An 11,782-nucleotide genomic window follows, 5' to 3' on the forward strand; every position below is an offset into this window, starting at 1 on the left:
ACCAAGCCGTGGGTGCCCACCATGGAGCTTCAAGAACCCGTGGGTGGCCACCACCAAGCGTGGGTGCCCATCATGGCGCTGCTGGCACCCACCATGGAGCCGCCAGCACCCACCATGGGGCTTCAAGCACCCATGGGCCACCCAACACCAAGCCATGAGCACCCATGGACACCACCATGGAGCCACGGGCACCATGGACCACTCAAAACCAAGCCAGGAGCACCCATGGGCACCACCAGGGAGTCTCGGGCACCCTTGGGCCACCCACCACCGAGCCACGGACACCTACGGCCACCCACGACTGAGCCATGAGCACCCACCACTGACTAGTGAGCACCCATGGGCCACCCAACACCAAGCCGTGGTCACTCGTAGGCACCACCATGAAGCCATGGGCGCCCACTACAAAGCCACAAGGTCCCATGGTTCACCCAACACCAAGCCACGGCCAACCAGGATCACCACCATGGAGCCAGGAGCACCCATAGATCACCCAACACCAAGCCATGGACCACCCAACACCAAGCCATGGCCAACCAAGGTCACCCCAATGGAGCCTTGGGCACCCATGGGCCACCCAACACCAAGCCATGGGCACCACCACGGAGCCATGGGCACCCACGGGCCACCCAACACCAAGTCACGGCCAACCAGGATCACCACCATGGAGCCAGGAGCACCCATAGACCACCCAACACCAAGCCATGGACCACCCAACACCAAGCCATGGCCAAACAAGATCACCCCAATGGAGCCTTGGGCACCCATGGGCCACCCAACACCAAGCCATGGGCACCACCATGGAGCCACGGGCACCCACGGGCCACCCAACACCAAGTCACGGCCAACCAGGATCACCACCATGGAGCCAGGAGCACCCATAGATCACCCAACACCAAGCCATGGCCAACCAGGATCACCACCATGGAGCCAGGAGCACCCATAGACCACCCAACACCAAGCCATGGGCACCACCACGGAGCCACGGGCACCCACGGGCCACCCAACACCAAGTCACGGCCAACCAGGATCACCACCATGGAGCCAGGAGCACCCATAGACCACCCAGCACCAAGCCATGGGCACCACCACGGAGCCATGGGCACCCACGGGCCACCCAACACCAAGCCACGGCCAACCAGGATCACCACCATGGAGCCAGGAGCACCCATAGACCACTCAACACCAAGCCATGGGCACCACCACGGAGCCATGGGCACCCACGGGCCACCCAACACCAAGCCACGGCCAACCAGGATCACCACCATGGAGCCAGGAGCACCCATAGACCACCCAACACCAAGCCATGGCCAACCAAGGTCACCCCAATGGAGCCTTGGGCACCCATGGGCCACCCAACACCAAGCATGGGCACCACCACGGAGCCACGGGCACCCACGGGCCACCCAACACCAAGTCACGGCCAACCAGGATCACCACCATGGAGCCAGGAGCACCCATAGATCACCCAACACCAAGCCATGGACCACCCAACACCAAGCCATGGCCAACCAAGGTCACCCCAATGGAGCCTAGGGCACCCATGGGCCACCCAACACCAAGCCATGGGCACCACCATGGAGCCACGGGCACCCACGGGCCACCCAACACCAAGTCACGGCCAACCAGGATCACCACCATGGAGCCAGGAGCACCCATAGATCACCCAACACCAAGCCATGGACCACCCAACACCAAGCCATGGCCAACCAAGGTCACCCCAATGGAGCCTTGGGCACCCATGGGCCACCCAACACCAAGCCATGGGCACCACCATGGAGCCACGGGCACCCACGGGCCACCCAACACCAAGTCACGGCCAACCAGGATCACCACCATGGAGCCAGGAGCACCCATAGACCACCCAACACCAAGCCATGGACCACCCCACACCAAGCCATGGCCAAACAAGATCACCCAATGGAGCCTAGGGCACCCATGGGCCACCCAACACCAAGCCATGGGCACCACCACGGAGCCACGGGCACCCACGGGCCACCCAACACCAAGCCATGGCCAACCAGGATCACACCATGGAGCCAGGAGCACCCATAGACCACCCAACACCAAGCCATGGACCACCCAACACCAAGCCATGGCCAACCAAGGTCACCCCAATGGAGCCTTGGGCACCCATGGGCCACCCAACACCAAGCCATGGGCACCACCACGGAGCCATGGGCACCCACGGGCCACCCAACACCAAGTCACGGCCAACCAGGATCACCACCATGGAGCCAGGAGCACCCATGGACCACTCAACACCAAGCCATGGGCACCACCACGGAGCCACAGGCACCCATGGACCACTCAACACCAAGTCATGGCCAACCAGGATCACCACCATGGAGCCAGGAGCATCTATGATCCACCCAACCAAGCCACCTTCACCCTTGATCCACCCCCCACCGAGCCACCAGTGTCCCCAGGCCACGAGCCACCACCGGCCCGGTGACACCGAGCCCCACGGACCTGCTGTTGTCGGAGAACTTGATGACGTTGTTGGGGTTGCTGGTCTTCTGGGTGTCCATGATGGTCTCGAAGAGCGACTGGGCAGCTCCTGCCCGTCCACCACCAGGCGCCCCTTGAAGAACCAGTGCCGGCTGTGCTCGCTGGGGACACGGGGACACGGGTGTCACCGGGGCGGGGGCTCCCTCATCATTTTGGGGGTCCCATGGGTGGGGGTCAGGGTGGGGGACCTGTTGGACTGGGCCAGGTCGAAGCACTCGACGGAGGTGGGGTTGCGCCCCACGTGCTGGAAGAGCCGCGTGTAGTAGTCGAGGTCCCAGGCGTCGAAGGCCAGCCCTGGGGACACGGCGTGAGGTGGCACCCGTGTCCCCCCAGGTCCCTCCATGTCCCTCAATGTCCTCCATGTCCCCCCATGTCCCCCCATGTCCCTCCATGTCCCTCCATGTCCCCCATGTCCCTCCATGTCCCTCCATGTCCCTCCATGTCCTTCCATGTCCCCCCATGTCCCTCCATGTCCCCCATGTCCCTCCATGTCCCCCCATGTCCCCCCATGTCCCCCATGTCCCTCCATGTCCCTCCATGTCCCTCCATGTCCCTCCATGTCCTTCCATGTCCCCCCATGTCCCTCCATGTCCCCCATGTCCCTCCATGTCCCCCCATGTCCCCCCATGTCCCCATGTCCCTCCATGTCCCTCCATGTCCCTCCATGTCCCCCCATGTCCCCCATGTCCCCCATGTCCCCCCATGTCCCTCCATGTCCCCCATGTCCCTCCATGTCCCTCCATGTCCCCCCATGTCCCTCATGTCCCCCCATGTCCCTCCGTGTCCCTCCATGTCCCTCCATGTCCCCCATGTCCCTCCATGTCCCCCCATGTCCTCCATGTCCCCCATGTCCCTCCATGTCCCCATGTCCTCCATGTCCCCCCATGTCCCTCCATGTCCCTCCATGTCCCCCATGTCCCCCCATGTCCCTCCATGTCCCTCCATGTCCCCATGTCCTCCATGTCCCCCATGTCCCTCCGTGTCCCTCCATGTCCCTCCATGTCCCCATGTCCCTCCATGTCCCCCCATGTCCTCCATGTCCTCCATGTCCCCATGTCCCTCCGTGTCCCCCCATGTCCCCCATGTCCCCCCATGTCCCTCCATGTCCCCCATGTCCCTCCATGTCCCCCCATGTCCCTCATGTCCCCATGTCCCTCCATGTCCCCCATGTCCCCCATGTCCCTCCATGTCCCCCATGTCCCCCCATGTCCCTCATGTCCCCCATGTCCCTCCATGTCCCCCATGTCCCTCCGTGTCCCTCCATGTCCCCCATGTCCCTCCATGTCCCCATGTCCCCCATGTCCCTCCATGTCCCTCCATGTCCCCCATGTCCCCCATGTCCCTCCATGTCCTCCATGTCCCTCCATGTCCCCATGTCCCCCCATGTCCCCCCATGTCCCTCCATGTCCCTCCATGTCCTCCATGTCCCCCCATGTCCCTCCGTGTCCCCCCATGTCCCCCATGTCCCCTCCATGTCCCTCCATGTCCCCCATGTCCCTCCATGTCCCACCATGTCCCTCCATGTCCCTCATGTCCCTCCATGTCCCCCATGTCCCTCCATGTCCCTCCATGTCCCTCATGTCCCTTCATGTCCCTCATGTCCCTCCATGTCCCTCCATGTCCCTCATGTCCCCCCATGTCCCTCCATGTCCCCCCATGTCCCCCATGTCCCTCCATGTCCTCCATGTCCCCCCATGTCCCTCCATGTCCCTCCATGTCCCCCATGTCCCCCCATGTCCCTCCATGTCCCCCATGTCCCTCCATGTCCCCCCATGTCCCTCCATGTCCCTCCATGTCCCCCATGTCCCCCCATGTCCCTCCATGTCCCCCATGTCCCCCCATGTCCCTCCATGTCCCTCCATGTCCCCCCATGTCCCTCCATGTCCCTCCATGTCCCCCATGTCCCTCCATGTCCCTCCATTCCCCCATGTCCCCCCATGTCCCTCCATGTCCCTCCATGTCCCCCATGTCCCTCCATGTCCCTCCATGTCCCCCATGTCCCATGTCCCCCATGTCCCCCCATGTCCCTCCATGTCCCCCATGTCCCCCCATGTCCCTCCATGTCCCTCCATGTCCCCCCATGTCCCTCCATGTCCCTCCATGTCCCCCATGTCCCTCCATGTCCCCCATGTCCCTCCATGTCCCTCCATGTCCCTCCATGTCCCCCCATGTCCCTCATGTCCCTCCATGTCCCCATGTCCCCCCGTGTCCCCCATGTCCCCCATGTCCCTCATGTCCCTCCATGTCCCCCATGTCCCTCCGTGTCCCCCCATGTCCCCCATGTCCCCCATGTCCCTCCGTGTCCCTCCGTGTCCCTCCATGTCCCCCATACTCCTCTATGTTCTCCATGTCCATGTCCCTCCATGTCCCCCCATGTCCCCCCATGTCCCTCCATGTCCCCCATGTCCCCCATGTCCCCCATGTCCCTCCATGTCCCCCATGTCCCCCCGTACCCAGCTCGCGGTCGGCGCGCTCCAGGCCTCGCGGCCGCCCCCCAGGACGTCGATGGTGGTGACGGGGACGGGGCGGGTGGGGACGGCGAAGGAGGTGATGGGCCGAGGGTAGAGCTGCTCCGTCATCCGGTCGCTCAGCGCCGGCACCAGGAGCTCGGTGGCCCCGGCCGGTGGCGGCCCCTCGAACTGCGCCCGGGCACGGGGACGGGGACGGGGACGCGTCAGCCCGGCTCGCCGGGGACACGGCACCCACGGACATGGGGACCCATGGGGACACGGGTACGGGGATGTTCTCCAGGCATGGGGACGCCAACTTGGGGACACGAGCACTCTTGGGGACATGGGGACACTGGCATGGGGACGTCCTCCGGGCATGGAGACCCATGGGGACACAGGGACCCTTGGGGACATGGGGACACTGGCATGGGGATCCATGGGGACATGGGCATGGGGATGTTCTCCAGGTATGGGGACACCAACTTGGGGACATGAGCACCCTTGGGGACATGGGGACACTGGCATGGGGACACATGGGACACGGGCATGGGGACATCCTCTAGGCATGGGGACACCAACTTGGGGACATGAGCACCCTTGGGGACATGGGGACACTGGCATGGGGACGTCCTCTGGGCATGGGGACACCAACTTGGGGACACGAGCACCCTCGGAGACATAGGGACACTGGCATGGGGACGTCCTCCGGGCATGGAGACACATGGGGACACAGGGACCCTGGGGGACATGGGGATGGGGACACTGGTGGGGCACACAAGGACCTGCGGGGACACGGGCACGGGGACCCCCCCCGGGCATGGGGACACGGCACAGAGGGAACCTGGGGACACAGGGACGCCGGTGGCACCGGGGTCCCACCAGGAGCAGGGACGGGCGACGTCCCCTTCCACGTCCCACTGGGAGGAGGAACCCCATGTCCACGTGTCCTCCACGTCCCCACGTTCCCCCACGTCCCCCACGTCCCCCACGTCCCCCACGTCCCCCCGGCTCCTCCGCGTCCCCCGTGTCCCCCATGTCTCCGTGTCCCCCCCGTGTCACCTGCAGCAGGTAGCGGCAGGACCTCTCCAGACGTCCCACCCGCAGCAGCCCGGCCGCCCGACACACCGACACCGCGTTGGTGGACGCCGCCGTCGAGAAGTTCAACCTGCGCCCGGGGGTGGGGTGGGGTGGGGTGGGGGGGGCTCAGCACCCCCAAATTGCCCCCTCCCCCCCCACACACCTTGTGGACCCCCAAATCCTCCAGGATCCCCCCCCCTTCCATCAGGGACCCCCCCCAAATCGTCCCCGACGTCCTGAGCCACCCCAGAAGGTCCAGATGTCCAAAGGTCCAATGAGCCCCCCCAATCTTCTAGGGACCCCCCCAAAAGGAGCCCAGACCCCCCAGATCCCCCAAGGGAGCTCATAGGAGCCCCAAATTCCCCCCGGGATCCCTGGGATCCCCCTGGGACCCCCAGATCCCCCAAGGGAACCCATAGGAGCCCCAAATCCCCCCAGGGACCCCAAATTCCCCCCCGGGATCCCCTGGGATCCCCCCAGGACCCCCAGATCCCCCAAGGGACCTCATAGGAGCCCCAAATCCCCCCAGGGATCCCCAAATTCCCCCCCGGGACCCCCTGGGACCCCCAGATCCCCCAAGGGAACCCAAGGAGCCCCAAATTCCACATGGATCCCCAAATTCCCCCCGGGACCCCCGGATCCCTCAAGGGGCCTCATAGGCGCCCCAAATTCCCCCAGGGACCCCCAAATTCCCCCCTGGGACCCCCTGGGACCCCCAGATCCCCCAAGGGAACCCAAAGGAGCCCCAAATTCCCACATGGATCCCCAAATTCCCCCCGGGACCCCCAGATCCCCAAGGGACCTCATAGGAGCCCCAAATCTCCCCAGGGATCCCCAAATTCCCCCCGGGACCCCCTGGGACCCCCAGATCCCCCAAGGGAACCCAAAGGAGCCCCAAATCCCCCCAGGGACCCCCAAATTCCCCCTGGGACCCCCTTGGACCCCCCAATCCCCCCAGGGACCCCCAAATTCCACCCAAGACACCCAAGAAGGACCCCCCAAACCCCCCATCAACCCTGTGGGACCCCCAGATCCCCCCCTGGACCCCCAGATCCCCCCCAGGGACCTCCCAGGACCCCTAAATCCCCCAGGACCCCCAAGAGGACCCCTAAATCCCCCTTGTGACCCTGTGGGATCCCTAAATCCCCCCAGGGCCCCCCTGGAACCCTCAGATCCCCTCAAGGGACCCCCAGATCCTCCAAGGGACCCCCGGGACACCAACAGGGACCCCCAAATCCCCCCTGGGACCCCCAGATCCCCAAGGGACCCCCGGGACCCCAACAGGGACCCCCCAAATCCTCCCAGGGACCCCCCAAATCCCCCAAGAGACCCCCAAAATCTGCTCAGGGCCCCCCAGGGACCCTCTGGGATCCCCAAATCCCCCTGGGACCCCCAAAACCCCCAAGGGACCCCCAGATCCACCAAGGGACCCCCAGATCCCCTAAGAAGGACCCCCAGGACCCCAACAGGGCCCCCCCAAAATCCCCCCAGGGACCCCCAAATCCCTCCTGGGACCCCCAGATCCCCCCAGATCCCAAAGGGACCCCCAGGACCCCAACAGGGACCCCCAAATCCTCCCTGGGACCCCCAAATCCCCCAAGGGACCCCCCAAATCCCCCAAGAGACCCCCCAAATCTGCTCAGGGCCCCCCCAGGGACCCTCTGGGATCCCCAAATCCCCCAAGGGACCCCCAGGACCTCAACAGGGCTCCCCCAAATCCCCCCTGGACCCCCCAAATCCCCCAAGGGACCCCCCAAATCCCCCCAGGGACCCTCTGGATCCCCAGATCCCCCAAGGGACCCCCGGGACCCCAACAGGGATCCCCAAATCTCCCCTGGGACCCCCAGATCCCCCAAGGGACCCCAACAGGGACCCCCCAAATCCCTCCAGGGCCCCCCAGGACCCCCCAAAACCCCCAAGGGACTCCCAGATCCCCAAGAAGGACCCCCGGGACCCCAACAGGGACCCCCAAATCCACCAGGGACCCCCAAATCCCCCAGGGACCCCCAGATCCACCAAGGGACCCCCAGATCCCCAAGAAGGACCCGCAGGACCCCAACAGGGACCCCCAAATCCCCCCTGGGACCCCCAAATCCCCCCAGGGACCCCCCCCAGGACCCCCCCATCCCAAGGGAATATCCCGGACGCCTGGGCCCCCGCGACGACCCTACCGGGGTCCGATCTCCAGGAGGAGCTGGTGGCCTCGGGGCCGCAGGAAGGTGGCGGGGGCCACGTCGCCCTCCTCGAAGGGGTTCCCGAAAAGCCAGTGCAGGACGCGGGTGTCCTCGGCGCTCGGGGGGGTCTCGCCTGGGGGGGGGACACCGGGGTGACCCCCAAATCTGGAGGGGGGGCAGCTCCAGACCACCCGAAGGGAGCTGGGTGGGTGCTGGATGGGGGGCCACCACCACCGTGGGACGCCCAGATGTTCCTCCATGTCCCTCCATGTCCCCCATGTTCCTCCATGTCCCCCCATGTCCCTCCATGTCCCTCCATGTCCCTCCATGTCCCCCATGTCCCTCCATGTCCCCCCATGTCCCCCATGTCCCTCCATGTCCCCCCATGTCCCTCCATGTCCCTCCACGTCCTCCATGTCCCCCCATGTCCCCCATGTCCCTCCATGTCCCTCCATGTCCCTCCATGTCCCCCCATGTCCCTCCATGTCCCTCATGTCCCTCCATGTCCCTCCATGTTCCTCCATGTCCCTCCATGTCCCCCATGTCCCTCCATGTCCCCCCATGTCCCCCATGTCCTCCATGTCCCTCCATGTCTCTCATGTCCCCCCATGTCCCCCATGTTCCTCCATGTCCCTCCATGTCCCTCCATGTCCCCCCATGTTCCTCCATGTCCCTCCATGTCCCTCCATGTCCCTCTATGTCCCTCCATGTCCCCCCATGTCCCTCCATGTCCCCCCATGTCCCCCCATGTCCCTCCATGTCCCTCCATGTCCCCCATGTTCCTCCATGTCCCTCATGTCCCTCCATGTCCCCCCATGTCCCTCCATGTCCCTCCATGTCCCCCCATGTCCCTCCATGTCCCCCATGTCCCTCCATGTTCCTCCATGTCCCTCCATGTCCCTCCATGTTCCTCCATGTCCCTCCATGTCCCCCCATGTCCCCCATGTTCCTCTATGTCCCCCCATGTCCCTCCATGTCCCTCCATGTCCCCCCATGTCCCTCCATGTCCCCCCATGTCCCCCATGTTCCTCCATGTCCCCCCATGTCCCTCCATGTCCTCCATGTTCCTCCATGTCCCTCCATGTCCTCCACGTCCCCCCATGACCCCCCATGTCCCCCCATGTTCCTCCATGTCCCTCCATGTCCCTCCATGTCCCCCATGGCCCCCCATGTTCCTTCATGTCCCCCCATGTCCCTCCATGTCCCTCCATGTCCCCCATGTCCCCCCAAGTCCTCCACGTCCCCACGTCCACGTGTCCCCCTCCCCGTGTCCCCAATGTCTCCACCCCGCGTCCCCCCTCCCCCGTACCGTCCCAGCCGACGTTGTAGCAGAGCTCGCAGGTGACGCCGGTGACGCCGACGCCGGTGGCCCGGGCCGCCTGCAGCGCCGCCGCCGCCTCCCGCTCCCCGGGGCCCCCCCCGGCCTGGGGGTCCCCCGAGTCGCCGGGACCCCCCGGTTGGGCCACCCGCGCGGGGGGGCCCGGCCGCACGTAGAAATGCAGCACCGCCATGTCTGGGGGGGGACACGGGGGACACGGGTGTCACCGGGGACCCCCGAAATGTCCTGGGGACCCCTGGGACCCCCAAAACTCTCCTTGAACCCCTCCGGGACCCCTTGGGGACCCCAAACCCCCCAGGGACCCCCCCCAGGGACCCCCAAAACTACCCTGGGACCCTCTGGGACCCCCCTAGGGACCCAACCCCCCCCCAGGGACCCCAAAACTCCCCTTGAACCCCCCCGGGATCCCTTAGGGACCCCAAAACCTTCAGGGACCCCCCCCAGGGACCCCAAAAGCCCCCTTGAACTCCCTCAAGATGCCTTGGAGACCCCAACCCCCCCCCGGGAATCCTCAGGGACCCCGAAATCCCCCTGGGACCCCCCTAGGGACCCCAAAACCCCCTGGGACTCCCCCAGGGACCCCAAAACTCCCCTTGAATCCCCCCGGGACCCCCCTAGAGACCCCAACCCCCCCCCAGGGACCCCGAAACTCCCTTTGAATCCCCCCAGGATCCCTTGGAGACCCCAACCCCCCCCTCGAGACCCCCCTAGGGACCCCAAAACCCCCCTGGGACCCCCCCCAGGGATCCCCAAACTCCCTTTGAACCCCCCTGGGACCCCTTGGGGACCCCAAAACCCTTCTGACACCCCACCAGGGACCCCAAAACTCCCCTTAACCCCCCCCAAGATCCTTTGGGGACCCCAAAATCCCCAGGGACCCCCCCCCCAGGGACCCCAACCCCCCCCGGGACCCCTTGGGGACCCCCAGGGACCCCTCCATTGACTCCCTACGACCCCTCGGGGACCCTGAGACCCCCCCCCGGGACCCCAAAACCACGGGGCATCCTCAAACCTCCCCCCCCCCCCCCCGGGGATCCCGGCACCGGCCAGGTCCCACCGGGACCCGTGGGGGACCCCGAGACCCCCCCCCCCCGGGACCCCCAACGTCCCTTGGAGACCCCACCACAGGGGGAGACCCCCTACGTCATCGGGGGTGACACCGACGTCACTAATGGGGACCCCCCCCGACCCGTACGTCACTTTAGGGGACCCCTCTCCATCGCGTCACTAAGTGGGACCCCCCCCACGTGCGTCACTAAGGGAGACCCCCCCCCACCCCCGCCCCTACGGGGGACCCCGCGCACGTCACAACGGGGGGACGCTACGTCACAGAGGGGGACCCCGACCACGTGCGCCCCTTACGGGGGGACCCCGCGCGCGTCACAACGGGGGGACGCTACGTCACAGAGGGGACCCCGACCACGTGCGCCCCTTACGGGGGGACCCCGCGCACGTCACAACGGGGGGACGCTACGTCACAGAGGGGGGACCCCGACCACGTGCGCCCCTTACGGGGGGACCCCGCGCGCGTCACAACGGGGGGACGCTACGTCACAACGGAGCCCCCCCCCCCCACGTCACAGCGGGATCCCCCCCCCCCCCCGCGCCGCCCCTACCCGTCGCTGCGCCCGCGCCGCCGCGTCTCCCCCCCGCCGCCGCGCGGAGCCCCGACGACACGGGGAGGGGCGGGGCGGCGACGCCCCTCCCTCCCCCCTGCCCCCCCCCTTCCGCGGGACGCAGGCGTCCGGGTCCTCCCCCCCCTCCCCTCCCCCCTCCCCTCCGCGCGGGACCCAGGCGTCCGGAGTGGGGGGGGGGTGAGGGGGGCCCCCCATCCCCCCCCCCAACAAGGGGCCCAGGTGTCCGGGGGGGGGGCAGGCCCTGCTCCATCCTTGAGGGACCCAGGCGGCCGGGTGCCCCTACTCCCCCCCCCCCCCCAATAAGGGACCCAGGTGTCCGGGGACCCCGTTCGCCCCCTCCAGGGACCCAGGTGCCCACGGGGGGGGGAGGGGGGCACCCATCCCCCCCCACCAGGGACCCAGGCACCCAACTCCCCCCCTCCCCCACTGTCACTCAGGGACCCAGGCGTCCGGGGGGGGGGCCCATCCCCCTCCTCCAATAAGGGACCCAGGTGTCTGGGTGCTCCTGCCCCTCCCCCCCCCTCCGGGGGACCCAGGTGTCCGGCCCCTCCCCCCCATAGCTGGCTATTACTGCCCCTCCCCCACACACCCCAG

At 66.8% G+C, this 11,782-nt stretch overlaps 1 protein-coding gene across 1 annotated transcript in view; it reads right to left on the bottom strand.

Annotated features, from left to right (window-relative positions):
- LOC106484338 (phosphoribosylformylglycinamidine synthase) overlaps positions 1-11,196 on the bottom strand; it is a 58,763-nt gene extending 47,567 nt beyond the window's left edge. Inside the window, 9 exon segments of the mRNA XM_067316909.1 lie at positions 2,473-2,560; positions 2,563-2,612; positions 2,700-2,805; positions 4,965-4,991; positions 4,994-5,150; positions 6,021-6,126; positions 8,210-8,345; positions 9,522-9,725; positions 11,168-11,196. Of these exon segments, the coding sequence (XP_067173010.1) occupies positions 2,473-2,560; positions 2,563-2,612; positions 2,700-2,805; positions 4,965-4,991; positions 4,994-5,150; positions 6,021-6,126; positions 8,210-8,345; positions 9,522-9,723 (872 nt within the window). The 5' untranslated portion in view covers positions 9,724-9,725; positions 11,168-11,196.
- Positions 11,197-11,782: the final 586 nt, after the last annotated feature.

This window comes from Apteryx mantelli, unplaced genomic scaffold, assembly GCF_036417845.1.
Source record: "Apteryx mantelli isolate bAptMan1 unplaced genomic scaffold, bAptMan1.hap1 HAP1_SCAFFOLD_175, whole genome shotgun sequence".
Lineage (NCBI taxonomy): Eukaryota > Metazoa > Chordata > Aves > Apterygiformes > Apterygidae > Apteryx > Apteryx mantelli.